The following is a 27,850-nucleotide window of genomic DNA, read 5'->3' as shown; positions in this document are numbered from 1 at the left end:
ATCTAATCTCAATCTCTCTTGCTCCAAACTGGCCCTTCTTGTCCTTCTCATACCTGTTCATTCGTTGTCCTTTTGTAAGCAGCAATGATGGTCAATTTTACGAATTTCCTAAAATGCTGGTTAGATTTTGAAGCTAAATTCTAACAAATGAGATTCCAACTGGGCTCAAAAAAGAATTAGACAAGTTCATGGAGGATAGGTCCATCTAGGGCTGTAAATCAAGATGGTCAGGGATGCAACCCCATGCTCTGTGTGTCCCTAAACCTCTGACAGCCAGAAGCTGGGACTAGCCAACAGAGGATGGATCACTCCATAATTGCCCTGTTCTGTTCATTCCTACTGAAGCTTCTAGCACCAGCCACTGTTGGAAGACAGGATACAGGGCTAGATGGACCATTGGTCTGACCCAGTATGGCCGTTCTGATGTTCTGGTGCCAATTTGGTAAATGTTATAGCTGATACTGAATAGAATTTAATGAGAATCGCATTCCTTTTATTGAGTTCAGGGGGTGTCAGCTCATAAATCAGGTTCTTCTCCGATCTGCTTTTACCTTGGACCATTTCAGCACACTTAAATGTTTTTAACCAATCTTTATTAATTCACCAAGAACCACACAGGTGTATAATCAATCGTTTTACAGATTAATTTAGGACAGCAGAGGTTCTAAGCATTTATTGAATATAACATGCTCTCTTGCAAGAGATTGACTGGGAGTAGTCAAGCAGTTATACCATAAAACAATACAAATCACCAAGATTTGTTGTTATATTTACTTATAACGGTCAATCCTCAATTCTTTACTATCTCCGATACATTTATGCCATTTCAAATATAGCTAGGTGAAATTATTTGACCATTTTTTGTGCCATCAGCCACCATTTGTGCCATCAGCAAAATTCCTTGTCTTAGCCCTGACCCCCTGGAGTAGAGGAGAGGCTATCCAGGGAGTTTCAGCAAACTCTGAGATCCCAAATGGTGTCCTCAGTTTTTATACCCCTGTAAGCTGGTGGCACGGTCCAGCCGGGGGCATCGCAACTCTTCCTCGGGCCCGGGCTCTGAGGAAGGCCACAGAGCCTTGGTCTAGGGGGATAAGCTTGCCACTTATGAGCCTTTAGCCCCGGTGGGGCGGGCTTCCCTTGCAGTCTGTAGCCCCCTGGCTCTCCCGTAGGGCAGGGTTGGTAAGGAGTCCATGACCCTCGGCTTCCAACAGGTGAGGTGAGCAAGCGGTCTATTGCCCCCAGCTCCCAGGCAGGGTGGGGCAGGCAAAGTAGTCTTTAGCCCCTGGCCCTCGAGTGGTGCTGGCAAACACAAGCGATCTATAGCCCCCGGCCCTCAAACAGGGCAGGGCTGGTAAGTAGTCTGTTGCCCCCAGCCCTCAAGCAGGCAGGGAGGTATAATAGTCTAAAGCCCCCGGCCTTGCGGGCAGGCAAAGCTTGTTGTCCTCTGGCAGGCAGTTCAGAGGAAGCCAAGCGCTCCCAGGGTGGTTAGGGAAGGGGGGAGGAGGACACAGGCCCAACCGACTCCACTGCGTCCCAGCCCAGGGCCCTACCAGTGGCAAAGTGGTTTGCCAGTGAGTCAGCGGGGATCCAGCCGCAACACGCCAACTGGTCCAACCCCAGACTCAGCCACTCTAGAGTCGGCTGTCCCTGGGCTACTTCCTCCCACCCTGTCCCCTGGTACCTGTAGCTAATCGTCTCCCTCCGGGTCGCTGGGGTAGACGGCGAGCGGGCGTCACGAGTCCCTCACCGTCGACAGGTCCGGAAGCTCCTCAAGGTCGTCAGCGGAGGGCAGCTCCTCCAGATCCCATAGTCCCAGGGGGTCCTCCGGCACACCGGGCTCAGGCCGCTCAAGTGGGTCCCCGACATCGGGCAGCTCCTCCAGGTCAGGGCCAGCCTCAGGGGGTTTCTCCCACTCAGGGGTCTCGGATAACTTTTCCCAGCTACTTGGGCCTGGAGGCCCTATCCAGTCACTCAGGCCCGACAACCCAGGCAGGCCTCGGAGGCTCCGATTGGTGGGGCGGTTGCTCCGAACATGTGCAGGGCCTGGGTCAGGCCCAGACCGCAGCCTTAGGGAAGACACGTCTGCCTCCAGCGGCAACTTCCCCCTGACTGAGTTGCTGGGCTGGCCTTTTATACTTCCCTCCCCGGCCCTAGCTCTGCCCCTCTGCTTCCGGGTGGCTTGGCCTGCGGGGCCTGGTTCTGCCCAGTAGAAGCGTTGTGACCCTTCCTCGGGCCCAGGCTCCGAAGAAGGCCACAGCACCTTGCTACAGCCCCATTTGAGGGTTCACTAGGGTGGGCAGGGCTGTTATTTCTATTAGACTAGCCAAATGTGATTGTAGGCTTCATCTCTCTCCATTTCTCTGCTGTTTCCATCAATATCCAATAAATGGTGCCAAGTTGTCTTGCAGTGGCCCAAGATGTGAGTACCAGCCTCAGGGCAGACTGCTAGGAACCAGGGCACACGTCCCAAACTGTCTGTGAATTCTATACTTAGATTTCACCAACTAAGTATCAAGTGTAAATTCCTCAGACACTAACAGCCTAACCATGGAGTCATAGCCAGTCCCCTGGGATACCCCAGTCTGTCTGTCACCTAGGCAAGCCCACCCTTGTGATAGATCATCCTTTACACCAAAAATCACAACAATAATCAAGGTACGCCCAATCCCAAAGAACCAGTCACTTAACCCAGGTCAATTGCACTTTAGGTCTCACACCAAAGGCAACGCTTGTAGCCATGCCTAGAATAAACTATTTAAAGATTTATTATATAGGAAAAGCAATCAAGAGAATTATTTACAAGGTTAAAGCAGGCAAACATAGATATGCAAACAAGTTATAATCTTAAATTTCAAAAGGTAATAGAAGTTTCTGTAATAAGCAAGCTCTATATGTCCTCTAGGGCAGTTTTTCTCAACGACCGGTTCATGGACCAGCACCGGTCCCTGAGATCTCCCTGACATAGTATAGGAAGCCGATCCCTGGTGTTACAAAAAGATTGATAAACACTGCTCTGGGGCTAACCCAGTACTAAGTACTGGGGAGCTCTTGCTTATGCCTGGCAAACCGTGCACCTCAGAGTCCAAGCAGCATAAAGATGAAGTTCCCTCTTTTAAGGGGTTTTTATCCCCATCCTCCCTTATGAATTCATCAGATGTGAGGAATCCACTTGCGTGACTCATCATCTTGGGTGGGGGTGGCAAAGAGCAGAGTGACAAAGTCTTTTGTCCTCTTAATCATTCCACAGTAATCTGTCTAGCATCAGTGAGTCTTCCCTGTTGGCCAACACCTTTTGTTGGAGACCAACACTTCCCACAAGTTAATGTCTCTCTCCTACCTGGTGATTTACACAGTCACAGAGACTCACAATGCAAATGCTCAAATATTACCTTACAATATGGGATCCAGATGTTATAGGTGAGATTCATGCAGGCGCAACTCACCAGCGTTCCATCAAGTCGAAACACTAAACACATTCTTATAAGTCTAACAATACAACACTTCAGTGAGCCAGAGTGAGTCCGGCTACATATTTGTCAGTGTTCAGTTGAGGCATGCAGACCTTGGCATGAGCTGGCACCTAGTCTGCCAGCGTCGCACCTCCAGGAATGGGGATTCCACAACCTCCCTGTTTCAGAGCTTAATTCCCCGTAAAGTTAGAACATTTTTTCCTAATATCTAACCTAAATCTCTCTTGCTGCAGATTAAGGCCATTGTTTCTTGTCCTAGCTTCAATGGACATGGAGAACAATTGATCCCCATCCTCTTTATAAGAGCCCTTAGCATATTTGAAGACTGTTATCAGATTCCCCCTCAGTCTTCTTTTCTCAAGACTAAACATGCCCAGTTTTTTATAAAGGAGGATGGCAGCATGAAGCAGCCAAACTATGACTCCCAAGAGGCACCACCATCTTTTCGACAGAGAAATATTGCAGATTTTGATTTTTCACAGAAAACTTGAAATTTTCTCTTTTGGAGGAAATAAAAGAAAATGTGACCGGTTCTAGTATTTATGCAGGTCCCCCATAGCCTATTGCTCCTAGATAAACTTCTTGGCTATCCCTGTTCAAAGAGTTTTATGAAACATTCAATTCTGGAGTTAGGTTGTCCAAGCTGGTCCATCTAAGGGTATGTGGAATTGTTGCAAGCTCCGTGCATGTAGGAATAGAGCATTGACTGTCCACTCCATGTCTTTTCCAGGTGGATGGTGTTTTTGTGGACCTGCCCTTCTCCTACCAGGACAAGTTCAAGGCCTACATCAGCGGTGTCCATGGTTTCATCAAAACCAACTTTGACCTGAGAGTGAGCTTTGACTGGTACAGCTATGCCAGGGTCATCATACCCGATACGTACGCCAACGCCGTCTGCGGCCTCTGCGGTAATGCCAATCAGGATCCCAGTGACGATCTGACCATGAAGGATGGAACTCGAACATCTAATAATATTCAGTTTGCCGACAGCTGGAAGGTTGGGGAGGTCCCAGGTTGCTCGTCCAGCTGCACTGGGGACTGCTCAGTCTGCAGCGAGGCTCAGAAACAAACCTACAAAGGAGACCAATACTGCGGGGTCCTCATCCGAGAGGACGGGCCGCTCAGAGATTGCTACGCGGCCATTGACCCAACCCCCTTCTTTGATGATTGTGTCTTTGACACCTGTCAGTACAAGGGTCACCGTGATACTCTGTGCAGCGCGATCAGCGTCTACGTGACGGCCTGCCAGGCCAGGGGCATCCGGACAGGAGAGTGGAGATCGGCCTCATTCTGCAGTAAGTGTCACTTCCTGAACATGTTGCTATAAGTTTAATACAATCACAAACTGGCCAGCGAGCGCATATTCCAGCGCCCTCTGCTGGGTGGAATCAGAATTGCTCTCTCATGTGTCATAGGCAGAGCCTTTCAAAAAACAGGTGGAACAGGGACATTTCACAAAAAACCCTACATATTCAGGTTTGTGTCCATTTTGCAGAGTTCAAAATGTAACAATTTTTCATTTTTCCAAGTTTTTGTGATTTTTTTGATATTAGAATTTTGGACATTTCATAATTTCAAATTTTAGACATTTCAAAATTTCATTTTTCCTTCTGTATTGACCTTTTGTTCTCTCTGTTTTTTGTCACAGGGCAATAAAATGAATAATAGCTAGGTTGTTTTTCTCTTTCCACTTTTCTTTATTTCTTTTTTCCCCCTTTTATTAGTCTGAACATTTCAAATCTTCTCAAGCATCACAGAATTTCATTTTTTCTCATTTTTCAACGTGGAGGAAGTTTTGAAAAGTGGAATAAGTAAAAATGAGAAAAATGGAGGGGAAAAGCCCCCAAACCAGACATTATTTCTTATACTGCATTCACTGGCAAAACAGGAAAATCAAAGATCTATTTGAATTATCAACATTATCAGCTGATGAAAAACTGAAAGCTTTTGGTGTAGGAAAAAAACAACATTGTTTCATCCAAAACAAGTTTTGAATGAACAATTTTATCTACTCTAAGAAAGTTTCTTAATTCTAAAACTGATGTGATCTCTCTTGATAATATGGCAATTTGACCTTCTGGTTAAATCAAAATCTCCAGCAGTTCTGCGGTACCAGACGTCCAATAAAAACAAAAACTCCTGCCTCACAGCCCTTCACCCCACAACATCAAGAGAAGGGGGAAAAAATAGAACGAATCAGGAATTTTCCCCAAAAACTGTTTGGTTGTTGGAAAACGTCAATTTGTCAAAATCAAAATTATTTGAGAAATAGAAAAGAAGCAGAGTTTTGAAATTCTCAAAACTTCTTGTTTTATCATTTTTTAAAACAAAAGTTTTGTTTTCCTGAGTCAAAATGACTTTGTTCTGAACCCTTAGTTCATTTAGACTAAAAATGGCAAATATTTTAACAGGTCAAAATCGAAATGAAACATTTTGAAATTGTCAGAGCAGAATGCTTCAAATGATCTGATCAAAACTGGTTTCAGATGATTGCACTGTGAAAATGTCAAAGATTACAGCTTTTCATACCATTTCAAAAAGGGACCAAATTCTGAATCTCAAACTCTTGCGGGAGGGATAAAACTGTTTTCTGGCCAGCTTTAGAAAAAATATTGATTGTGTCTTCAAAAATCAGATAAATCTAATAAAGGACCACAACAATGAAAATAACTTGATAGTCATATGATGATTTCATGGTGTTATGACATGGCAGAGTTAAAGTAGGTTGGTTGTTCTGATTGTTTGTTTCCATGCTGCAGCATGTCTATGTTGTTTTTCAGTTTAACTTTAAATGTCAGTTTCCTCAATGCCTGGTCATAGGATAATTGCAACATCCCTATAATGTATTTGACCTTAAATTACTGAGATGTATTCTCAGCCTTAGCTCCATTTACTATATGTTTTGCATAGAAACTGATATTACTATTGACTGCACCCTTCTCTAACCATTAGACTCCACTCAGCTCCCAAAGCTGGGCATAGAACCCAGGCAATGTGGATCCCAGCCTCCCCACCCCCCACTCTAACCTATGACACCCCACTCCCTTCCTGGATCTGGGGATAAAGCCCAGGAGTCCTGGCTCCCAGCTCTCTTTGCTCCAACCCATTAGGCCTGGGAATAGAACCCAGGAGTCCTGACTCTCAAAGCAGTACACACCATCTCTTTCCCCAGACTTCTTGGTGTTAACAAAGATCTGCATGTTCAATCCAATGTTTCCTGCAGGCCCCACCTGCCCCCGTCACTCTCACTACGAGTTGTGTGGGAGCGGATGCCCTGCCACCTGCCACGGCCTCTCGGCGCCGGACAGATGTGAGGAGCCCTGCGTAGAAGGATGTTTCTGCAATGCCGGATTCGTCCTGGGCGGAGACCGGTGCATCCCCTTGGCTCAGTGCGGCTGCGTGCACCAAGGCAGGTACTACCAGAAGGGCGAGGAGTTCTACCCCAGCGCCTCCTGCCAGGAACGGTGCCGGTGCCAAGACAGCGGGGCTGTTGAGTGCCGGGAGGCCTCCTGCGAGGCCGATGAGGCGTGCCGGGTGGAGAACGGAGTCCTGGGCTGCCATCCCATGGAGTATGGAACCTGTGTGGTGTTGGGCGACCTTCACTACGTCTCCTTCGACGGACGGGCCTTTGACATTCAGGGCTCCTGCACTTACACCTTAGCCAAGGTCTGCCGCAGCAGCCCCCGGCTGGTGGGATTCTCCGTGGTGGTGGAAAAAGAGAGCGCTGGCGGGGGCCGCACGGCTCGGAGGAGGAGAGTGGGGGTCTCCGTTCATGGTTACACCGTTGCCATGGAGAGGGAGAGGAAGTGGGAGGTCATGGTAAGTCCCTGTTTGAGATTAGTCTCATTGAAGCCTCATGAGTGACTCACACCATTTGTGATATTGGCTGTGTGTGTGTGTAACCAGGATACAGCGGTTGAGTCATCACCAGTGATGGCTGGATTTCCCTCTCATTGGCACAGGTGGACGGGGAGCTCTACACTCTGCCGCTGGCTACAGATGACGGGAAACTTCGGATCAACCAGGAAGGGAACAACATCATTCTCCAGTCAGCCTCTGGCCTCCGAGTATTTTATGACACAGCCTCATACCTCCTAGTGTCCGTCCCCAGCACCTACAAGGGACACTTGTGCGGTATGGCCGGTAATTTCAATGGTGACGAAAACGATGACTTCATGCTGCCCAATGGGAACATCACGCAAAATTTGAGCGAGTTTGTTGCCTCTTGGAAGGTGCCCGTTGATGATGCCACGTGCTCCGATGGCTGCGGTGAGAAGTGCCCCGTCTGCAGTGCAGGACAGACAGCTTCATACCAGTCAGAGAGCTCCTGTGGGCTGATCAGAGCCACATCAGGTCCCTTCCGAGATTGCCACTCACTGATCAGCCCTGCCGAGTACTTCAGCAACTGTCTCCACGACATGTGGTCTGCCAACGGGACAGAAGAGACCCTCTGCCAGAGCATCCAGGCCTACGCAGCCGCGTGCCAGACAGTCGGGGCCCAGATCAGACCCTGGAGAACAGCCTCCTTCTGCCGTGAGTTTATAGAACAATCTTCAGCCCTGGTCTTTCCATTGGCTTCATTTCCAGTTCATTAACCCACAGAGTGGGGGGTTTTTTCTGATAGCAACTTAGAGCTCAGGTTTATTATAACTTGGGGTGTCTGTGGCCTCCCTGCAGCCACGTCATTTACATCATGCCTAATTGCAATTTCCTCCTCTTTGTTTCTCATTGGTGTTATCCAGCCAGACCACCCTTGGGTCAGATCTCCAGCAGTATTTGGGTCAGGATTGGAGAAATGTCGGTGACCCTATGGGGGACACACTCTCTTCTGGCTGACTCCAATGTCTGGTGCTCTGGGACACTGCGCGGCAGCAGATGCTCTGGGTTATTCCATATCTGAGGTGTTCCCACCCCTGCAGCACCCAGTGCTGGAGGATTCTGTGTGTCCATCAGAAAACAGACGAAAGCAGAAAGTGTAAATATTCTCTCCAACCTTTTTCTCTCTCGCTTCTGTCTCTCTCCAGCCCTCGCCTGCTCTGTCAACAGCCATTATGAGCTGTGCACCAGGTCCTGTGATTTCACCTGCGCCAGCTTGTCCGCCCCTGCCCAGTGCACCCGGAAATGCTTTGAAGGCTGCCAGTGCGAAGCCGGCTACATGTTTGATGGAGAAGGATGCGTGTCCATGGACGGTTGCGGCTGCGTATACAATGGACGCTACATCCAGGTGGGTCCTGGCTCTTCTGGGCAGTTGGTGCCTTCAGCACCTTCGCCTAACAGGACAGAATTGGCAACAACAATATGAGTTTTCAAAGCATTTCCAGTAGACTCCACTAGTGGAGAACAGAGCCTGTTGGCATGAGAGACCCAGGCTTCATTTTTCCCTCTTCATTTCCCCATCTTTGATTTTCGCTCACCGTTCTCATTCTGTTCGGGTGTCATTTCCATGTCCCCTCATTGCCATCTGTCCTCATTGCCCTCCCTGCCTGTGGTTGGTCATCACCTGCTTCCGTTGTCTTTTCCTTCTTTCTTTGGTCATCATGCTCATCCTTTGCCTGTTTCCCTGTACGTTGTTTGTCTTGTCTGTTCAGATTTTAAGCTCTTTGAGGCATGGGCTCATTTGTTGCATGCTTGTGCGGTGTCTGGCACGATGAGGCCTCATTCTTGACTGGCCCCTAGGCACTACTGTAATAAACATAATAATTTTCTTTCTTTCCTGGACCATTGACATTATCCTTTGTCTTTTCCTTCTTTGCTGGGTCACTGTGACACAACAGGGTCAGAGGGCTGCCGGAGAGCGGTCGAAGGGAGGTAGAGAAGCCCCAGAGTGATCAGGGCCTTGTTCTCTGTGGACTGAGGGGAGGTTACTACAGGTTAATTAGAGCACCTGGAGCCAATTAAGGCCCCACCAGGGACCTGATAAAAACCCCTGCTCCAGCCAGGCAGAGAGAGGAAGAGAGCTGGTGCAAGTGTTGGAGGAGTGTGGTGACTGATGGAAAGACCAAAGAACCAGGTGAAGGGGAACGCCGGGAGGGCGGCTTCCTTCCCAAACCCCTGGCTCAAAGGTACAGAGGCCTGAGGGAAAAGAACCCTGCCAAAAGTAGGGGAGGGAACAGAACTGAGATCCTCCCCCAGGCAGGAAGATTGGAAGAAACCCTGCTCAAGAAGGGGGCGGGAAATCCCAGAAGCTGGAAGGGCAGAGGGGGAAAGTAGTCCAGGGGAAAAATTGCAGCTGCCAGCACTGTCAGCAGCGCATAGCTGCTATTAAGAGGGCCCCTGGGCTGGGACCTCTAATAGAGGGTGGACCTGGGTCCCTTCCTCTTCCCCTCCCCCTCTGGGAACTACCAGGGTGGCAAACACCCAGAAACAGGGGTAACAGGTGGCGACCTGATCGACCACGAGGGGGAAAAGCGCAGGACCCACGGTAGCAGAGCCGGCAATTTGCCACCGTCACCAGTGATGCTCTTTGTCTTTTCCTTCTTTCTTTGACTGGTATCCCCATCAGTTGGCACCCTCCTCCTCTGAAGTGTCTGTGTTTCTTTGATCATCACTATTGTCTGTTATCTTCTCCTTCTTTCTCACATCATTCCCTTTGTCTTTCTGTTCTTTGTTTGCTCATTATTGTCACCCTTTGTCTTTCCCACCTGGCCTTTAGTCCCTTCCTGGCCATAATTTCTCTGGGGACTTCAACACCGTTGCCGCTGGTCCATGATGGCAAATAGCTGACCTAGCTGAAAGTTTTAAGAAGTTGTTTATTTTGGAATTTCCCCCAGGCCAGGGCGAGCGTCGTCTCAAATGACTGCTCAGAGAAATGCACTTGCCATGCATCAGGTGGGCTCATCTGTGAGAAAAACAGCTGCGCTGCTGGAGAGATCTGCCTGCTGAAAGATGGAATGCACGGCTGCGTGAAGCAAGAAGGCCGGTGCATGGTCTCTCCAGGTGCATACCTCACCACCTTTGATGGTGCCACCGGGAAACTCCTCTACAGTGGGATGTACAAACTGGCCTCCCTCTGCGATGAGAGCTCCCCCTCCTGGTTCAAGGTGGTGGTAGACATCAGCGAATGCACCGATGACAGAATACCAGCTTGTGCGGCCATCTTTGTTTTTTTCCGAGAAGCTTTTATCACGGTGAACAACAACATGGAGACCTGGGTAAGAGGGAGCTGGTTTGGAACATGCTGAGCCAAGGAGGCAAAAGCTTTCTACATCAAACAGCACACAAGTGAAAAATCCTTCACTTTGATCTAGTGTCTCCAAGCTCTGGAGAAATATTAGTGAATTAATCCCCATAACCCCTTTCTGAGGTTGGCCCAGGGGCTAACATATGGGACATCAGGGAGAAAATACCAAAGCTGGTCGGGAATTTTCTGACAAAACAGTTTTTCATTAGGAAATATTGATTTGCCAAAACCAAATCTGTTTGGGAAGGTCAATTTCAATAAATCTCCCAATTAAAAAAATGGCTGAAAAAATTCCAAAGGAATAATCGGAACGTCCCATTTTGACACTTTCTAAATGACAAGATTTGTTTTTCAATTCAAAACAACTTCTTGTTTAGAAATTTTAGTTAATTTATACATGCAAAACAATTTCAAAAATTTTAAAAGCCAAAATTGAAATGAAACATTTCAAAGTTACAGAAACAAAACATTAAAACTGACCCGAACCAAAACAATTTTCAGATCGATTTTTTTCAAGATTTTGACTTTCCTTCCCATTTCAGGATTGCAAAAAATGTAAAAACGCTAGATTTTTTTTTTTCATGGGCTAGGAAAACAATTTCCCACCCAGCTCTAGAAAATAGAGAGCCCCGTCTCTGACAGAAGAAAAAGAACAGGCCCACTGTCTCTCCTGGGCTCTGGCAGAAAGTACCCTTCCATGCTGCTCTCAGGGAATGCAAGGAGATCTCCCACTATGGCTTCAATCTGCTTTGACCCTTGACTGGGACAGGTCTTAGTATCCCCAGAAAATCAGGCAAAGAGATAAAATGTCTTGTCTAAGGTCAAATAGGGAGTCAGCTGAACAGCTGGGAATAGAACCCAGGAGTCCTGACTACATCCCCCCCTTGCTCTAACCATCAGATCCCAGAAATCCCCCTGAAGCTGCATTCATTAGATCCCACTTCCCTCCCACATCTTGGAATAGACTCTAGACCCCATTGCCTTGTAGCATGGCCCATAGACTGAAGATCCCATTGCCTTGTAATGTTGCCCATATTCTAGACCCCGTCATCCTGTAATGTGGCCCATAGACTCTTGTTCCTGCCACTCCATCCCACACACCCCTACATTCCCCAGTTCTCCCCTGACCTTCCCATTTGTGCATTCCAGGTGAATGGGCGCCAGATGCAGCTCCCAGCAAAGATCTCCAATGCCGTGTCTGTGAGTGAGTTTCAGGGTGGTGTGTCCGTGGCCCAGGCCTCGGGGCTGCAGGTTCTGTTCAGCCCCAGTAAGGAGGTGATGATAAAGGTTGGTGAGAGCCTGGCTAACAAGCTGTGTGCACCCTGCGGGAACTTCAATGGCAACAGCTCTGATGACCTGCGGCTGCCCAGCGGGAAGGTCGCCGGGAGCATAGCGGAGGTCATCGATGCCTGGAAGGCCAGAGACTTTTTAGGCTGGTGAGTGGTTCTGTAGATGTAGTGCTTAGCAATGTAAGCAATCAATTAATGCTATCTATTGTCAATTGCAATCAATTGTCGTTGGGATACTGAACTGGGTGGTTTAATAAACTCTCGGCAATAGCAAAGTGTAGGGGACAGTCCTATCCTGAGCACTAACAAGCTATAGTAGATGGGCATTCAATGGGACTTCTCCATCTTTTTTGATTCTGTCCACAGTGATTGACACACAAAGACAAGCTACTTCTCTGGCTGGTAAGTGACCTGCTTTATCTTATACATCACACCATCAACTCTGCATACCTCTGATGGCTTAATTGGGCTGGTCTAATCAATTCTAATTGCTTCACAACCAAGTTTTCTGTGTATTAATTTCCTAGGTTTTTATTAATGCTTCAGCATGGGTCGGAGGCTGGGCAAAGAGTGGAAATTGATCTATGAAGGGAGTAAAAGGGAGAATAGTTCCAACCCTTTTCATCGTAAATGTCTTTTTGACCAAACTAGAAAATTTCCATGGACGATATTTGGTTTGGTCAAAATTATTTGGGTATTTTGGTTAAAAAAAAAAGTTTAAATTAACCCACTGAAAAATGTTGTTTTAAAAGGTTAGAAATAAGACACACATTTTAACAGTGAGCAGAATTAACTGTTGGAACAACTGACCTAGGCTGGGGCAGATTGTCCTTCAGATTGCCCTTCACTTGAAGTGTTTGGGTCAAGGCTGGATATCTTTTAAAAAGTTATGGTATAGGTCTAACAAGAAGTTACGTAATTGCTGGAGAAATTAGTGGGTAAGATTCACTGGCCTGTGCCATCCAAGAGGTCAGACTAGACAGTGGTCCTTCTGGCCCTAGAATCTATGAATCCTGCTTATTTGTGCACATCGACCAAGCTTACACACACAGTGTGTACCTGTTTTATGAGCACACACAGATTATGCTTATGCACACATGGCCCATCAAGCTTATGGGTACAGCACATAACAGTTAGACGCATGACCATATAATTTATCTGTGCAGCATTTAACGTTTATCCACTGGCACATACGAGTTCAGTTATGATGGACAAAAGGCTAAAAATGATCAGAAACCCATCCCTCACCCCGCCCCCCAAAAATCTCTTTGTTACACGCAAGAGAAATTTTGTGTGGATAGACCACTTTTTAAAAGATATGTCAACAAAGAAAGATTCCGACGGCAACTTTTAGCAAGAGCTCAATTTCAAAGACTTTGGATTAGAAATATATGAAGAGAAACTAAACAAAAACTTTACAGAAAATTCAAATTCAATAAAAGCCTATCCTATGTGAAATGCCCAAGAGGCACCATTTTAAACCTACTTTACAACACCAGAAAAGACATTACATTAAAAATAAACTACACTAAAAGAACATTAAGTTTGCCCATTCACTGACAGAGGTGGGGTCCTGTGGGAAAAATAGTCTGTGATCATATCATTGAAGGTTGTATCACAATGCAAATGCTCAAGGGGGTGAATTAAGGTTCCCTCTGAGCCTGTCACTGTCTCCCCTCCCTGAATATCTTCCCCCCTTCCTCACTGTGCCAGCTCTCAACTTTCTGGCTGTGTCTTCCTCCTCCTCCGCCATGCTGGAAACCCAGCTGCTGGGTGGAACAATGGACGGGAAAGTCCTGCTCAGCTCCGGGAGCCTTGGGCTGGAGCTTGCTCAGTCGCTCTATGGGGATGGTGCATGTGCAGTCTGGGCGGGGCTGTGAGCGGGGCTGGAGCATGCTCAGTGAGGATGGAATTTTTGGAGAGTTTAGTTGCAAAACTCACAGCCTCTGTTGAGTGTGTATGGACTAGGCTGAGGTTTTTAAGAGGCTCAGAACTTGCTCAGAGTTAGGTTTATTTTCACAGTGGTGGCAAGAGGCACCTCCCTGACCCCTGGCTGACTGTCTTGCTAAATTTTAAGTCCTTGCTCCAAAGCCTGCAGGGGTGCGATAGTTTCTTAAAAAGACAGAGATCAGATTTTTTTTTTTTAACATGGGCAAAACAAGGGACTGTCCCTTCATCTCATTCCCGTAAAGGGCTGATCTGTTTTAGTTGTAACTCTCAACCAAACAAAGTGAGGCAGATGCCGCGCATGGGAACTTTCAGCCTGAAGAGTTGAAGTCTGGCCGAGGTTAAGATTTTGTCGCGGTTATTTTTAGTAACAGTCCCGGACAGGTCACAGGCAATAAATATAAATTCACAGACGCCCGTGACCTGTCTGTGACTTTTGCTAAAAATAATGGGGAGGGGAAAGCTGATGGGGGACGATTGAAACTCACCCTAACAAGGGGTGAAGCTACTCCAGCCATGTGCCTGCGAGGCTGGGCTGTGGGATTTGAGGCGGGGAGTGGCCACTCTCAGCAGCTCCCCCCACGAAATGGGAGGAGAAGGTAGAGGGAGGGGGTGGCTGGACACCCCGCAAAAGAGGCACAAGATGTCACGAATGGTTAGGGGGCAGCTGGGAGAAGGGGTCAGGTGGGGGGGATGATGTGGGCAGAAGAACATGGCACCCAGGAGCTCAGAAACAGGGGAAGGAGACAGTTCCAAGCCAGCTAGCAGCCACCTATGCAGGGCGGACGGACACGGAACTGGGAGCCTTAGCCTCCCAAACTGGATCTAACTGGTGCAGAGTCCTGGGGATGATGGGGGGGGGGGACGACAGGAAAGCAATGCCAGAATCTTCACCTCCCCTTCCTGGGGCAAGCAGGGAAGGAAGAGGCAATCCGGAGCACGAGGCGCTGCAGAGCGGTCTAGGCGACCAAGGGAGCCCGGGAGGACGGACAGAGGGATTTTGTTACAAGAGGCAGCCGGAGCGTCAGTCCCAGCTCACGCCCAGACATATTTTCTCTTCTAGCCGTGCTTATAATGTCATGCAACCTGGCCTGGAAGCTCCGTTGCTCCCTGGACATTAGATGACAGCAGTGTGTGTTTCAGCTCAGGAATTCCTCACCACAGGCGGCACTAGAGGCACTTGGGACTCACCGGGCTGTGCGTGTGGATGAAACCCTGGTTTGATGTGTGCAGAGCTGTGTGGGGGAATTGGGCGAGCTGCTTTCCCAGCTTTGAATATCTCAGCCTATACACACAAGCGCAAACACCCATTGTATATAGATATCTACCGTCAGGGTGGAAATATCAAAAGCATCCAAAGGAATTTGGTTGAACATTTTTGGCCAAGATGGCTGCACCAGTGACACCAAAATGTTCCACAAATTTGCATGGAATTTTGCCCAATTGCTCATTAAGAAAAAATAATCCAAGCCAAAAAAATATCAAAGTGTTTTGTCCTGATGTTTTCCAAACAAAAAGTTTCAATTTTAATTTCCAAATTTCCTTTAATTTTATTTTTAAATCATCCAAAAACATTTTTAAATGGTCAAAATTTCAAGGGAGTGCTTCATTTGAAGCCCAAACAATTTCTGTTCAACTTCTCAATGAGCCAAAAGTGATGAAAAGTTTCATTTTTGGTCCAATCCAGAACAGTTTTTTTCCCCTGACTTTTTGAAATTGTAAATGAACCAAAAAATAAATTATTTGCCCATCTCTATTAGACCCAGAGACTTTAACACCAGACGGACCATCGTGAACATCTAGTCTGACCTCCTGCACTTCACCGGCCACAGAACCTCATTGACCCACTCCTGTAATAAACCCATAACTTCTGTCTGAGTTACTGAAGTGTTCAAATCATGATTTAAAGCATTCAAGTGACAGAGAATCTGCCAGTTTCTCTAGTTCAAACCTGCAAGAGTCCCAGACCCCGTGCTGCAGAGGAAGGCAAAAAAAAACCAAAAAAAAAAAAAAAACCCAAAACCCACGGGGTCTCTGCCCATCTGACCCAGGGGAAAGTTTCTTCCTGACCCCAAATATGGTGATCAGTTGGACCCTGAATATGGGGACAAGACCCACCAGACAGACCCCTGGGAATGAATTCTCTGCAGAAACTCAGAGCCCTCCCCATCTCATGTCCCATCTCCGGCTGTTGGAGATACTTGCTAATAGCAGTCGGGGATGGGCCGTATACATCATAGCATCTCTTCCATAAACTTATTGAGCTCAGTCTTCAAGCCAGTTAGGTGTTTTGCTCCCACTGCTCCCCTTGGAAGGCTGCTCCGGAACTTCACTCCTCTGATGGCTAGAAACTTTCGTCTAATTTCGAGCCTAAATCTATTGATGGCCAGTTTATAGCCATTTGTTCTTGTGTCAACATTGGCCCTTATCTTAAATAATACCAGGCAGCTAGCACAACCAGGTTTGGGAATACGCTTCCCAGTGGCTCCTTTGCAAATTCCACTCTAAACGACTGAAATGCTGCTTTCTCGTTGTCCGTTTCCGGCCAACCCTGCTGAATAGTGGATAAAGCAATAAACTTTTTTACAAACGTTTGTCACTGTTTTGTTGGGTTTTTTTGCAGCTGAATCTCAGCCTGGTCCTCCTGCCCCATCCCTGCCATTCTATAGGAGATCAGCGAGCTCATCTAGCCCGGTGTGTGTGCCAGGTCAGACCCACAGGCCCATCTAGCTCAGAGTCAGGCTTTTGACAGTGGCCAGTGTTGAATGTTCAGAGCAAGAGCTAAACTGTCCCTAATGCCCCAAGACAGAAATTCCTTCCTGTACCCCAAGAGCGGGTCAGCTTGTGACCTGAGTCCAAAGGGAAGTCTGATGGCATACCTCACTATCCTTTTAACCTACCCTGGAAAGGGGGGTCCCCCTTCCTCAAGAGCACTGGGACCACATTGCCGATGCCCCTCGGTCCCAACACACAGCCACCTGCTAGCCTAGCCCTGAGATCCTTCCCCCCCACCGAGCTCTGTAATTACTTAGTAGATCACATCATGGAATGGGCCACCCAGATACCTCGAGACAACCTGCTTCAATACAGAAAGAAATCCCCCTCCTTCCACACACCCATAATTGTCACCTACCATCCCATACTGGAATCCATAGTGGGGTATCATCATCAAACAATCACATCCCATACTTGATGGGGACCACAACCTAAAAGCAATCTTTCCTGAACCTCCTTTTCTAGCCTCAAACATCCCCCCAACTTCACCAAGCGCATCGTCAGAAGCAAGTGACACTAACTCAAAGTGGCCCCAGACTCCCTAAACAACAGATGCAAAACCTGTAGTCATATCTCCACTGCTACAATGATCAACAAAGATCCATGGGTCCTACACAGGCCAATCCCACCATGTGGTGCACCTCATCCAGGGCACTAAATGCCCCAATAACAGCTATGTGGAAGAAACCAGAGACTCACTATGCTCTCGAATGAATTCAAACAGAAAAATGATCAAAGACAAAAACATCCTAGCACCCAGGGGCAAACATCTTCATAAAACAATCCCCTCACATCTGACCGCTCAATCCTCAGCCTCAAAGGAGACCTGCACAACATCTTCAACAGACAAGCCTGCGACTTTAAATTAATAACTTTGCTAGACACTCAAACTCAAGGACTGACTGGAGGCACTGGATATATCGTTTATTACAACAGTCTGTAACCCACTAATCCCCACCCCTCCAGGTTCCCACTCCCCATGACTGGAGCGATGTTAACAGGCCGCTTAACCTTAAATGGTACCTTGAAATAAGTGTTAACTACTTATGCTAAAATCTGTTCCACCTTGCATTTACCTGTGCTGCTCGGAATACATGTCCCAGCCCTGAAGAAGAGCTCTGTGTAAGCTCAAAAGCTTGTCTCTCTTGCCAACAGATCTAATAAAAGATATGATCCAATGAAAGATATGCCCTCATCCACCTTGTCTCTCTACCATCCTGGGACAGGACCAACATGGCTACAACACTTCATACAAATCAAGATCCATATGGTGGTTAATCTCTTACTGGCAACCCCATCGCAGACTACTGCTTGTAGCGTGATCTGTCTGTGGCTGACGCCGCCCGGCTCTCAACGTCAATGTTGCACCGTTTCACGTTATGCTTCCGTGTGTACTTGAAGCATTTCTTCTGGCCTCCTCACGTGTGGCCTGCCCACTTCCAGGTTGCCATGCAGCAGCTGTTTTGGCACGCTGCTGCTGTTGCCCATCCTCAACACATGTCCAACCCAACGTAACTGCGATGCATTAAGTGTGGCTTTAATCCCTGAGGAGTGACTACATTCCTCGTTATTGGTAACTTTATCCAGCCATTTGATCCACGAAATGATCACTCCAAAACGCAGCATTGCATTTTTGGATGTGAGTGTAAATCGCTTTAACTAATTATTTTATTTTAAATCAAGTCTGTTCACAGTTCTTCTCTAATTTAAATGATCTATAACCGCCCCGGAGACTCGACCCTTAATAAGTCAGGTTAGTTTTGTTCCTTATCTTTAAATACTAATTGGGAACACGTAAATCATAGATTGCACTTGCCGGGGTTATCTGGGGATCTCTTAATTATTTCCCTGCTACTGCAGGAGCCTTGGGTGTTGGTGCACCTCCGTCCCTCTGTGATGCTGTCTGGAATATAAGTGATCATTTATAATATTACTGATACCAATATTACAGTAAATAAATATCACATAGGAGATGCCATGCAAGGTGTCAATAGAAAAGCCATAACTGGCTAAGATTGCTAAGCACGTTTATATGTATGTATCAGTTTTGTATTATGAGTTCTAAATATGCCTGGTATGTTTGTATTTCAAACTTGTGCGGTGTTTCTGGGTGACACCCCCAGACAGGAGGGCAGCAGCACTAAGCCTGGTTGATGGCCCATCGAGGGAACTCAAATGTACAATGAATCCAGTGAAGGAACCCAGGGGCTGTACCTTAGGAGTCACCAGGACATGTAGGAACATGTCTAGGGACAGGCGACTCTGAGGCTTTTCCATGCCATGTGCGGTGTGGCTGGGTTGGGACAAAGGAAGTACAAACTTCATGGCAGATATATAAAATGCAGCTGCACCAACTCCATCTTCTCTTCATTCCTGTTTCCCACCTCTGGATCAACTAGTCTACGTCTGAAGCTGTGAAACAAAGGACTGAGACCTATCCGGGAACTGGATGTACATCAGAGGGACTGTACCAGCCTGCAAACTCCACAACTCTGCTAAGAATCTGATCTATGTGGACTTTGAAGTCATTTGTGTGTATCAGATTGCTTTGACCATTTAACAGCTCTCTTCTGGTTTGTCTTTCCTTTTATAATAAACCATTAGTTTTAGTTACAGAAGGATTGGCTGGCGACGTGGGATTTGGGTAAGATCCAAACTCACATTGGCCTGGTTCTGTGGCTGCGTCTTTGGGGATCAGGAGAACGTTGCTGGTAAAGAGAATGGAGTTTTCTCTTTACTGGATCCAGTTGCTGCGGTAAATGAAGCCATGTATTTCTTCTTGTAGCTTCTTGATGTAACCCCCAAGGAGATTCCCTAGATCCCTGGGGCGCTGGGTGCTGGTAGCTCAGGGACGGGGAGTCAAGGCAGACTCAGAATCTGCCCTGCAACCAATAGGGATGGAGATGCCCCTCCCAGGGAGCTCAGGAGAGGGGAGAGGCCCTTTTGGGGCAGTCTGGAGCCAGAGGGGAAAGGGGCAGGATTGGCTGTGTGGGGAGCCGGTGAGCCCAGGCCTGCAGGCAGGGCTCCCCCTGAGAACTGGCCTCTGGGCACTGGAAAGCAAGATCCCTCAGCTAGAGCCCTTCTTGCTCCAAGGTGTCTCCCAGTTTGTCAAGCGCTGCTGGGAAAACTTCCCCCCGCAGGCTGAGTTAACCCCAGCTCCCTACGCGGGAGTCACCACATGGCAAGTCCTAGTCTAGGGCCACGGCCTGCGGTGAGTGTGCCAGGGCGGGAGACTGAAGTTTGGATGTGTGGGGTAGTTTTGTAATTTGCACCTTGCGTCCTGCACTCCTTGGTGTTGAGGGGAAATCCTGGGATCAGAAGCAGCCTGACGCCTGCATGCAGAAGATCCCTGCCGGCAGAGACCAGCGCTTCTGCAGTGACTCTGGAGTCCAGAGTCATCTCTGAACTTGAGGCTCAATCCCAGAGCATGTGAGTGCTTTGGCTTTTAGTCAGTTAGTTAGTCAGGGAAATTGTTTGGGGGACCCCTCCTCCCTGTCTGTGTCCTCAAGCCAGGGAGGTAAGGATTTGGGGGATTTTAATAATCTGCTGCCTATTAAACCTGCAGAGGGACCGACCACCTTATCCAAACTGTAAGCCTGTTGGGCTGTGCTGAACCCAGTCAGCCACACTGCTAAACCACTGCCCAGCCGGTATTGTGGCCACAGGTCATCAAGGGCCCCACAAAGTACGCGTACCAACAGGACAATTGCTACATCAGGTCACGTGACCGGGGAAATTCACAGGTATTATCAGCATGGGCACTGGTGCTCCTAAGAATAATGTTTTACCCTATTGTGTTATATGGATCTCCTGTTTAATACAATGGCCGTGTGGAACACATTGTATGGGTTTGCATTATTCCTTGGGAGTCTCTAACTATCTGGCAAGTAAGTCGGAGTTATCCTGTGGTTCGAATTTTCTTCCCAAGCTGACCTGGTGACCCTACCAGGAAGGAGCAAGGGGGCGGGGGTGGAGGCACTGCCAATTAAATTCATAGGGGAAAAAAAAAAAAGCAGATCCACCACCCGCTCAGCAGGGGGGTAAGTGACCATTTCTCACTTAGTCTAGCTTCTCTGAGTGGCGAGACAGACTGGAGTGTCTCAGGGGACTGTCTATGACTCCATTATAAGACTGCTGTAGTATGTTAGGACATCACACTGGTTACTGGCTTGGGGGGAAAATGGGTTTGTGGCTACATGACATTTTGCATGGAACGTGTCTACTTTCTGCAGAAAATTCTAACCCGTTGTCAAAAAACACACAGTAGGGATTTTTTTTTTTTCAATTAAAAGTTGAAATTTGCCACAGATAACTAAGATGAAGGCTCTTTTTCCCCTTTATTTTCATTACAGTTGGCTGCAGGAGAGGGAAAAAAATTCCCTGCAGTTCTGGATATAAGGTTCCCGGGTGGCAGAGAGACTGGGATACCAGACTAGATAGACCATTGATTGAATCCAGCGTGGCAATTCTTAGAGTGTAGCATGTGTTTGAGAGCAAGATCACACTCTTCAGCTCTTCCACATCCTTGGGTTTCTAGCATTTCTCTCTGACATTCCTCAAATGCACCATACATGTTACCCAACAGTTGAGCTTCACCCTGCCACACCTGCTTCCCTCCCTGACTCACCCACACAATGCCATCTCCTTGCTCAGCCCCCCCAGTCCTTCTGATGGGACTGGGAGTGGCTGGGTGTAGCTAGATATTTGCCCATGGATAGATCCTTTGGACAGGGAGATTTCTCCACTAGCTATCTCTGGCCACCCACCCAGCCCAAGGTGGACTTAGTGGAAGGGAAAATGTACCAGTGTACCTTGGAAGGAGACATAGCAGGAGACTAACCCTAAACACGGATGAAAGCCCAGAATAGCTCCACAAGCTGATAACACCTTGGACAAGAGATGGAGCTTAATTTGTGAGCTGGCTGCTCCTTCTATGGGTAACAACTAAGACTTCTTGGTATCTTCCTTTATGAGGACAATTGGCCTGATTCTCCTCTCCCTCCCGGCTGTGTGAATCAGGAGTGACCCTGGAATTGCATGCCAGCGTAAAGGAGCGCACAGTTTACCTCCTGGTGAGCAATCAGAAGGCACGGGCTGACCTTTCTGATATGGCGCTGTTAATTTCCTGGTGAGCGAAGCCAGAGCTCAGAATGGGAATGATTTGTGGGCATGACCAGTGTGTTGGTCTTGGTGGAAGATCAGGTTAGGAAAGGCACCTTTTATCACACAGTGCCGACAGAGAGGGAGACCGTGGTTAGGCCCCTTTGCACGTCTCTCCCATAGTTGCTGTAGTGCATCAGCAGTGTGCCTCGGCCCGAATTCCCACTTACTCAGCCCTTCTTTGCATCGCTCTAGCACTGAGAGGAAAGAGACCAACAGCCTGAGCTGAGTTATGCCGACTGAGGCTCCTTTACAGCACTGCCAGCATAAAGAGGCCTTAAAGGGTGGCGTGAAGGAACCTTAGCACAATCAGCTCCAAAGCATAACTGGAAAGCCGTTTCCCCAGGGATGTCAGAGAGCGCCGCTTTTGCAAACGTCTTTATTGACAAATACAGAGGAGATTTTCTGTCACGCACCCGGCGCCACTGAACTCACCCGTGCTGCAGGGAGCACCCTACGGGAAGGAATGTGTGCTTGTGTGCTAAGCTATGATCTGTGACTGAGTAAACGGCCAGTCCAGTCCAACGCAGGGAAGGGAAAGGGGGTGGTCATCTGTAGCTCTGGACATCACTAAGGAGAGAAAAAGTAAGACAAAAGTTAGTCCCTCCTCTGGGTCAGAGGGCAGATCAAGATTGACAACACTTTTCCTCCAACCACCTCAAAATACTTCGTGAGGCCCCCCCTCCTCCTGAAATCCAGTGAAATCCATTGACACTGGTGTCATCAAGAACCCCCCAGTCCTTACAACAGGGAAGAGTGTCTTCCCCAGACCCACACCTCGCTCTGGGGCCATAAAGGTGACAGGAGAATCCTGCCAGAACAGCAGCAATGTAGGGCTGGCAAGGGCAGACCTGTGTTGTCCACTTCATAAGCCCCAGGGATGGGGCAAGAGCAGGGTCAGGGGCGACTGGGGTAGTCTTCACCCTCTGTGGCCCGACAGCAATTCTGGGCCAATCCAGGCTGTGACGCAGCCCTGCTGTAAACAAAAGCAGCCCTGGCTGCTCGAATATATGCCAGAGGCCGAAGCGGAAGCAGCGCAAAGGTGGCCCAGAACAGAACCAGAGCCCTGGTCTTTACTCCAATAAAAGTGGCACTGCAGGAAGCCATGGGCAGTGGGAGTGGGAGTTCCTAGTTGCCAGCCCTGAAAGTTCCTTCTGGGATCCAATGGTACGTCTACACTGCAATCGGGAGGTGTGACTGCAGCATGGGTAGGTTCAGATTCAGCAAGGCTGGCTTCATCTTTGGGGCACCTGTTCAACCCTATTGGGTACAGGGGGGTTGCACAAGAACAAGACCATATTACCCTTCCACTGGCACATTGGGTTTACATGGACAACGGGAGGAACTGAAATTTTGTAGGGCTGGTCGAAATGTTGTTGTCCAGGCTGTCTTTCCCACAGACAACCGGCTTTTCAGTTCCAATGAAAATGTTCAACATTTTTTATTTTTTTCCATCAGACAACCAAAAATCCAAAAACCAATAGTGGAGTCTCCATTGCTGGACATTTTTTAATCAAGGCCAGATGCTTTCCTAAAAGATCCGCTCTAATAAGAAGGATTCTGAGGCTGTTATCTGGCCTGCATTACACAGGGGGCAGGACTGGATGATCACAATGGTCCTTTCTGGCATTGGAATATATGGAATCTGTGAACCAGGCCAACGACATGGTCGCACATGTGGAGAGCGAATGGCCATGCTGTCTTCGAAGGAACAGCCCTTACCTTCTTGAGAAGTCTCGTGCCCTCCAGGCTTCGAAGACCTCTGTGATGTTCCCCACGACCCTCCCGCTGGGCAGCCGCAGGTCATCGGAGCCGTCACCGTTGAAGTTCCCACAAGGTGCGCACAGCTTGTTAGCCAGGCTCTCGCTGACTATCAACGTCACCTCTTCGCTTGGGCTGAACAGAATCTTTATTCTAGAGGCCTGGACAATCATGATGGTGCCCTGAGACTTACTTATGGACAAGGTTTTGGACACGGTCACTGGGAGCTGCCTTTGGTGCCCTCTCACCTGGAAGGCACAGACAGGGAGGTCAGAGAAAAGCTGGGAGGGAGACAAAGCTAGTTTATGGGCCACATAACAAAGCAATGAGGTCTAGTGTCTATGGACCCGATTACAAGGCAGTGGGTCTGGACTCTAACGATCATGTTATAGAGCAGGGAGGTCTAAGTTCTATGGGTCACGTTACCAGGTAACGGGGTTTGGAGTCTCTAGGTCAAATTTTGCTCTCACACAAGTACAAAACCAGAGTAAATCCATTATAGTCAAGGGAGTAGTTCTGGATTGAGTCTGAAGTAACAGAGAGCTGGATCTGCCCCTCCACTCTGGGAGATGAAGCCATCTCTTTCCAGTTCTGCTCCTCATTCTGTGGTGTGACTAAGGGAATCATCTCTACGTCTTTTCTGACACAAACATGCTCTTTACTAGCTCACATTTCTGTAGTAGCATGCACTATTTCTATTGCAACAGCACCGAGGAATCCCAGGGGTGTTTGGAACCCCATGGTGCCAAGCTTTGTACAAACACAGACCAAAAGCACAGATCTAATCATATTGACTGTGAAAGGCAATAAATAGGGGCCACCAGTCGTCCGAGGCAAGGGTGTCCATCCCAGTCCAAGTTCTCGATTGCCACACCGGAGACCTCAGCTCTGTCTATAGCTCGTCGACTGTCTACTGACCTCCTGTGTGACTCTGATCCAGTGTATCCCCCTTTGTCTTGTCTTGTCTAGTTAGTTGTAAAGCTCTGTGTAACAGAGACCCTGCTCTCAGGTGGGCAGGGACTGTCTCTCTCTGTGTGCCTGTGCAGCACCTGGCACAATGGGGCCCTGGTCATAGTTGGGGCCTCGTTGTGCTATCATACTCAGGAGTCCTGATTCCCAGTTCCTCCACCCCCTACTGTAATAGAAATAATAATAATAACTGGCACAGGAAAAACAAAGCTCTCTCGAAACTTATTCCTTCAGTCATTAGAACCAGACTCAAACCAGATTTGTTGGAAGATCTGTAAATATGCAGATTAGAGCTGAGTGAGGAAGAGTTTTCCAGTACTGCCACAATTTTTTGAGAGTTTGAAATTTTTTCTCATCCTGAATCAGTATGAAAAGTTTTAAAAAATTTTGCAAATCAAAAGCCTGAATTTTTGGTTGCTTGTTTCGGGTCAATTGAAATGTTTCAGTAAAGTTGGATCATTTCTATTTTGATCTTTTTCCTTTTAACTTTTTTTTTTTAGACTAATTAGTTGAAATTTTTAAACACAAAGTTATTCTGAAATGGAAAACCACTGTTTTTCATTTTGAAAATATCGAGCTGTTTCTTTGACCATTCTGAAACTTTTTTTCAGAATTTTTTTCCATTTCAGAACTTCATCAAAACCAAGCCTGTTTCACGAAAAGTTTTGGGTTCAGCAAATAGGCAATTTTTGTCCAAAAGTGTTTTGTCGAAAATCCTGACCATAAAACAGATATGGATTTTTCACTCCCAGTTTCCAGCCGGAATCAGAACCGGTTCTATTCAAATCACCATCATCCTGATCAACAAACCACACACGCTTTACACACACTCTTTTCCTCACAATAGCTCCCTTGAGCTACTGCCGGTGAGAATGCTGGCATGTCAGGAACAACCTTTATATGGGTGGCAGCGCAAGCTGGGTATTAGAGGAGAACGTTAGGGGTTTCAGACTCCTGGGCTCTATTCCCAGCTCCGTGTGGTGCTTAATCCCCTGATTAAATGAGTGGGCTAGGATTCAGAACTCCTAGGTTCTAGTCCCATCTCCAGGAGGGTCGAGCAGGAAGGTGGAAGACAGGACTCTTGGGTTCTATCCCTTGCTCTGGGAGGGGAGTGGAGTCTAGGGGGTTAGAGCAGGGATGAGCTAGGAACCAGGACTCCTGGGTTCTATCCCTGGGTCTAATGTTTAGAACTGGGTCCTGATTCTGCTGCTGACTCTCCATATGACTTTGGGCAAATCAGTTCCCTTCAGTAAAGTGGGGATCTCAGTAGTGACTCCCCCCTCTCCTCCCAGATTTTTGCCCCTCTTTGGTGTAGGGCGTGCTAACCCAGCCTCCTCTTACCCAAATCTCCTTTTTTTTATTGACATGGACAAGACCCTCTTCGAAGAAAGCGTAGATGCCTTCCGGAACAGCCAAGCCACCTTCTTTGAACACTCTGACCACCACCCGGAACCAGGGGAGGTCGATCCCTTCACAGAGGGAAGACATCTCGTAGTTGCCTTCAAGGAGGACTTCCCTCGCGATGCCATCAAAGGAAGTGAGCCATGTTCCTGGGGCCAGCGTGCACCGGCCCTCCTGCTCCACACAGCTACGCACCCCGTTTCTGAGCGTGCATTTCTCCCCTTCGTTACAGTTTGTTTCCTCGCAGATGACCTCACCTGAGGCTTGGCAGGTGCATTTTTCAGAGCAGTTGCTGGAGACAAAGCTCTCCCTGGCCTGCAAGAAAATACCCCGACCAACAACTTTGTTAAGTGAAAGCAAAGGGAATCGTACCTCAGCAGGAGGGACTGGAAGCAGCAGTATATGGAAAAGCCCTGCATGAGGAGATCACTAGGGAGAAGCAGTCAGGTACCTTCCCGAAACAACAGCTCCAGCAAGGCTGATCACAGAGAGAAAGAGCAGGTGGGTACAGCAGAGATAAAGGTGCAGGACTGACAAGCCTCCAGGCTGAGGTATTACACCTAACAATGTCCCCTTCCCCTAGGGCTAACAAGGGGGCCGGCTGCTGTAGTGATTTTCACGTGAAAGGCAGATTTGTCAACCAGATTTTTGGCTGAGTTGCACCAACACTTTTCTTTACCGAGAGGCCATCAGCCAATGATCTTGTTTCCAAGGAACCAGACCAGAACTGGTTTTGTGGAGGGGAAAGGCCTCATATTCTACTTGATGCCCCATCAAAAAGGAAAAGCCCCATATCACATTCCCCGCCTACCTAAGCCAACCAATCCCCCCAACCCTGGGGCTGGATTGGAGTCCATTGCCCCTAGAGGAGAAAGGCCCTGTGTCCCATTTCGCCAAGCAGTCCCTCTGATCTGGGGTTGGATCAGAGCTGGCAACCCTAGAAGAGAGAGGCCCTGTGTTCCATTCCCTAGACACATCCCTACTTTACACTTGCTCAGTCTCCAACGTGCTGCACGTAATTTCATTCCCTCTTGGTACTTCCAGCTCTGTTTTACAATCTCCAGCAAACAAGTTTCATCTCAGTGCCTGCATATCTGGGTGCCTGTCTGATCTGAACCCATGCTCAGAACTTTCTGGGATCCATGTAATGTCCCGGGTTATTGGGGAGTTCCTTAGATCAAGCCACTGAGACCCATAAACTGTGAGCGTCATTGATCAAGTCTGCCCTGCACGGGCAACCATTCAGAACCAACTAAACTCCTGAAGTCCTGGCATCCTCCCAGAATGCTCTGGGCTCAGTGTGAAATGGGAAAAGGTCTTCTAGGTCTGGACTATGGAAGGCCATCACTGTGATAGAAATGACGTGTTTTGTACGCACAGCTGCTATTGACTGCAATGGAAACCGCATGGGTAGGGCCCTATCAAATTCATGCCTGTGAAAAACACATCATGGACCATGAAATCAGAGCTCAACTGTGAAATTTAGCTATTGTTGGTGGAGGCTGGGGGGGGGGGGGAGGCTGGGGGTGTCCCAGCCAGGGGATCATACCATGCACCGGACTCCAGCTGCTAGTCCTGGCGGGGCTGGGGAAAAACAAGAGTTCCTCTTTCACGCACAGCCACTCTCGGGGGGAAATCAGACCCACCTCCGAGTACCTCCCCCAGCTGTAGGAAGCTCTTCGGCTGCTCTGTCTTCACAGCCCAGCTCTGAAGGCAGCACAGAAGTGCGGGTGGCAATCCCACAACCCCTCTACAATAGCTTTGCGACCCCCACAACCCTCTTTTGGGTCAAGACCCCCATGGTTACAACACTTGAAATTTCAGGCGTAAACATCTGGAATTGTGAAATTGACTATTTTAAAAAGCCTATGCCCATGAAATTGACCAAAATGGACCAT

General features: G+C 48.0%; 2 protein-coding genes across 2 annotated transcripts in view; one reads left to right on the top strand and one right to left on the bottom strand.

Annotated features, from left to right (window-relative positions):
* The window catches only part of LOC137149439 (IgGFc-binding protein-like), a 64,581-nt gene extending 47,406 nt beyond the window's left edge, over positions 1 to 17,175 (top strand). Inside the window, exons 23-29 of the mRNA XM_067542956.1 lie at positions 4,201 to 4,765; positions 6,694 to 7,289; positions 7,433 to 8,003; positions 8,495 to 8,694; positions 10,241 to 10,621; positions 11,800 to 12,086; positions 17,127 to 17,175. Of these exons, the coding sequence (XP_067399057.1) occupies positions 4,201 to 4,765; positions 6,694 to 7,289; positions 7,433 to 8,003; positions 8,495 to 8,694; positions 10,241 to 10,621; positions 11,800 to 12,086; positions 17,127 to 17,175 (2,649 nt within the window). The remainder of the gene's footprint in view (positions 1 to 4,200; positions 4,766 to 6,693; positions 7,290 to 7,432; positions 8,004 to 8,494; positions 8,695 to 10,240; positions 10,622 to 11,799; positions 12,087 to 17,126) is intronic.
* A 5,001-nt stretch (positions 17,176 to 22,176) lies between these two features.
* Positions 22,177 to 27,850, bottom strand: part of LOC137149438 (IgGFc-binding protein-like) — a 185,650-nt gene continuing 179,976 nt past the window's right edge. The window contains exons 56-58 of the mRNA XM_067542955.1: positions 25,893 to 26,267; positions 23,544 to 23,830; positions 22,177 to 22,391 (exon numbers count right to left, since the gene is read on the bottom strand). Of these exons, the coding sequence (XP_067399056.1) occupies positions 22,370 to 22,391; positions 23,544 to 23,830; positions 25,893 to 26,267 (684 nt within the window). The 3' untranslated portion in view covers positions 22,177 to 22,369. The remainder of the gene's footprint in view (positions 22,392 to 23,543; positions 23,831 to 25,892; positions 26,268 to 27,850) is intronic.

The sequence above is a fragment of the Emydura macquarii genome, unplaced genomic scaffold (assembly GCF_026122565.2).
Source record: "Emydura macquarii macquarii isolate MOO-44397 ecotype Brisbane River unplaced genomic scaffold, CSIRO-AGI_Emac_v2 contig_746, whole genome shotgun sequence".
Classification (NCBI taxonomy): domain Eukaryota; kingdom Metazoa; phylum Chordata; order Testudines; family Chelidae; genus Emydura; species Emydura macquarii.
The sequence above is the reverse complement of the archived record's forward strand: the minus strand, read 5'-3'. Positions and strand labels throughout refer to the sequence as shown.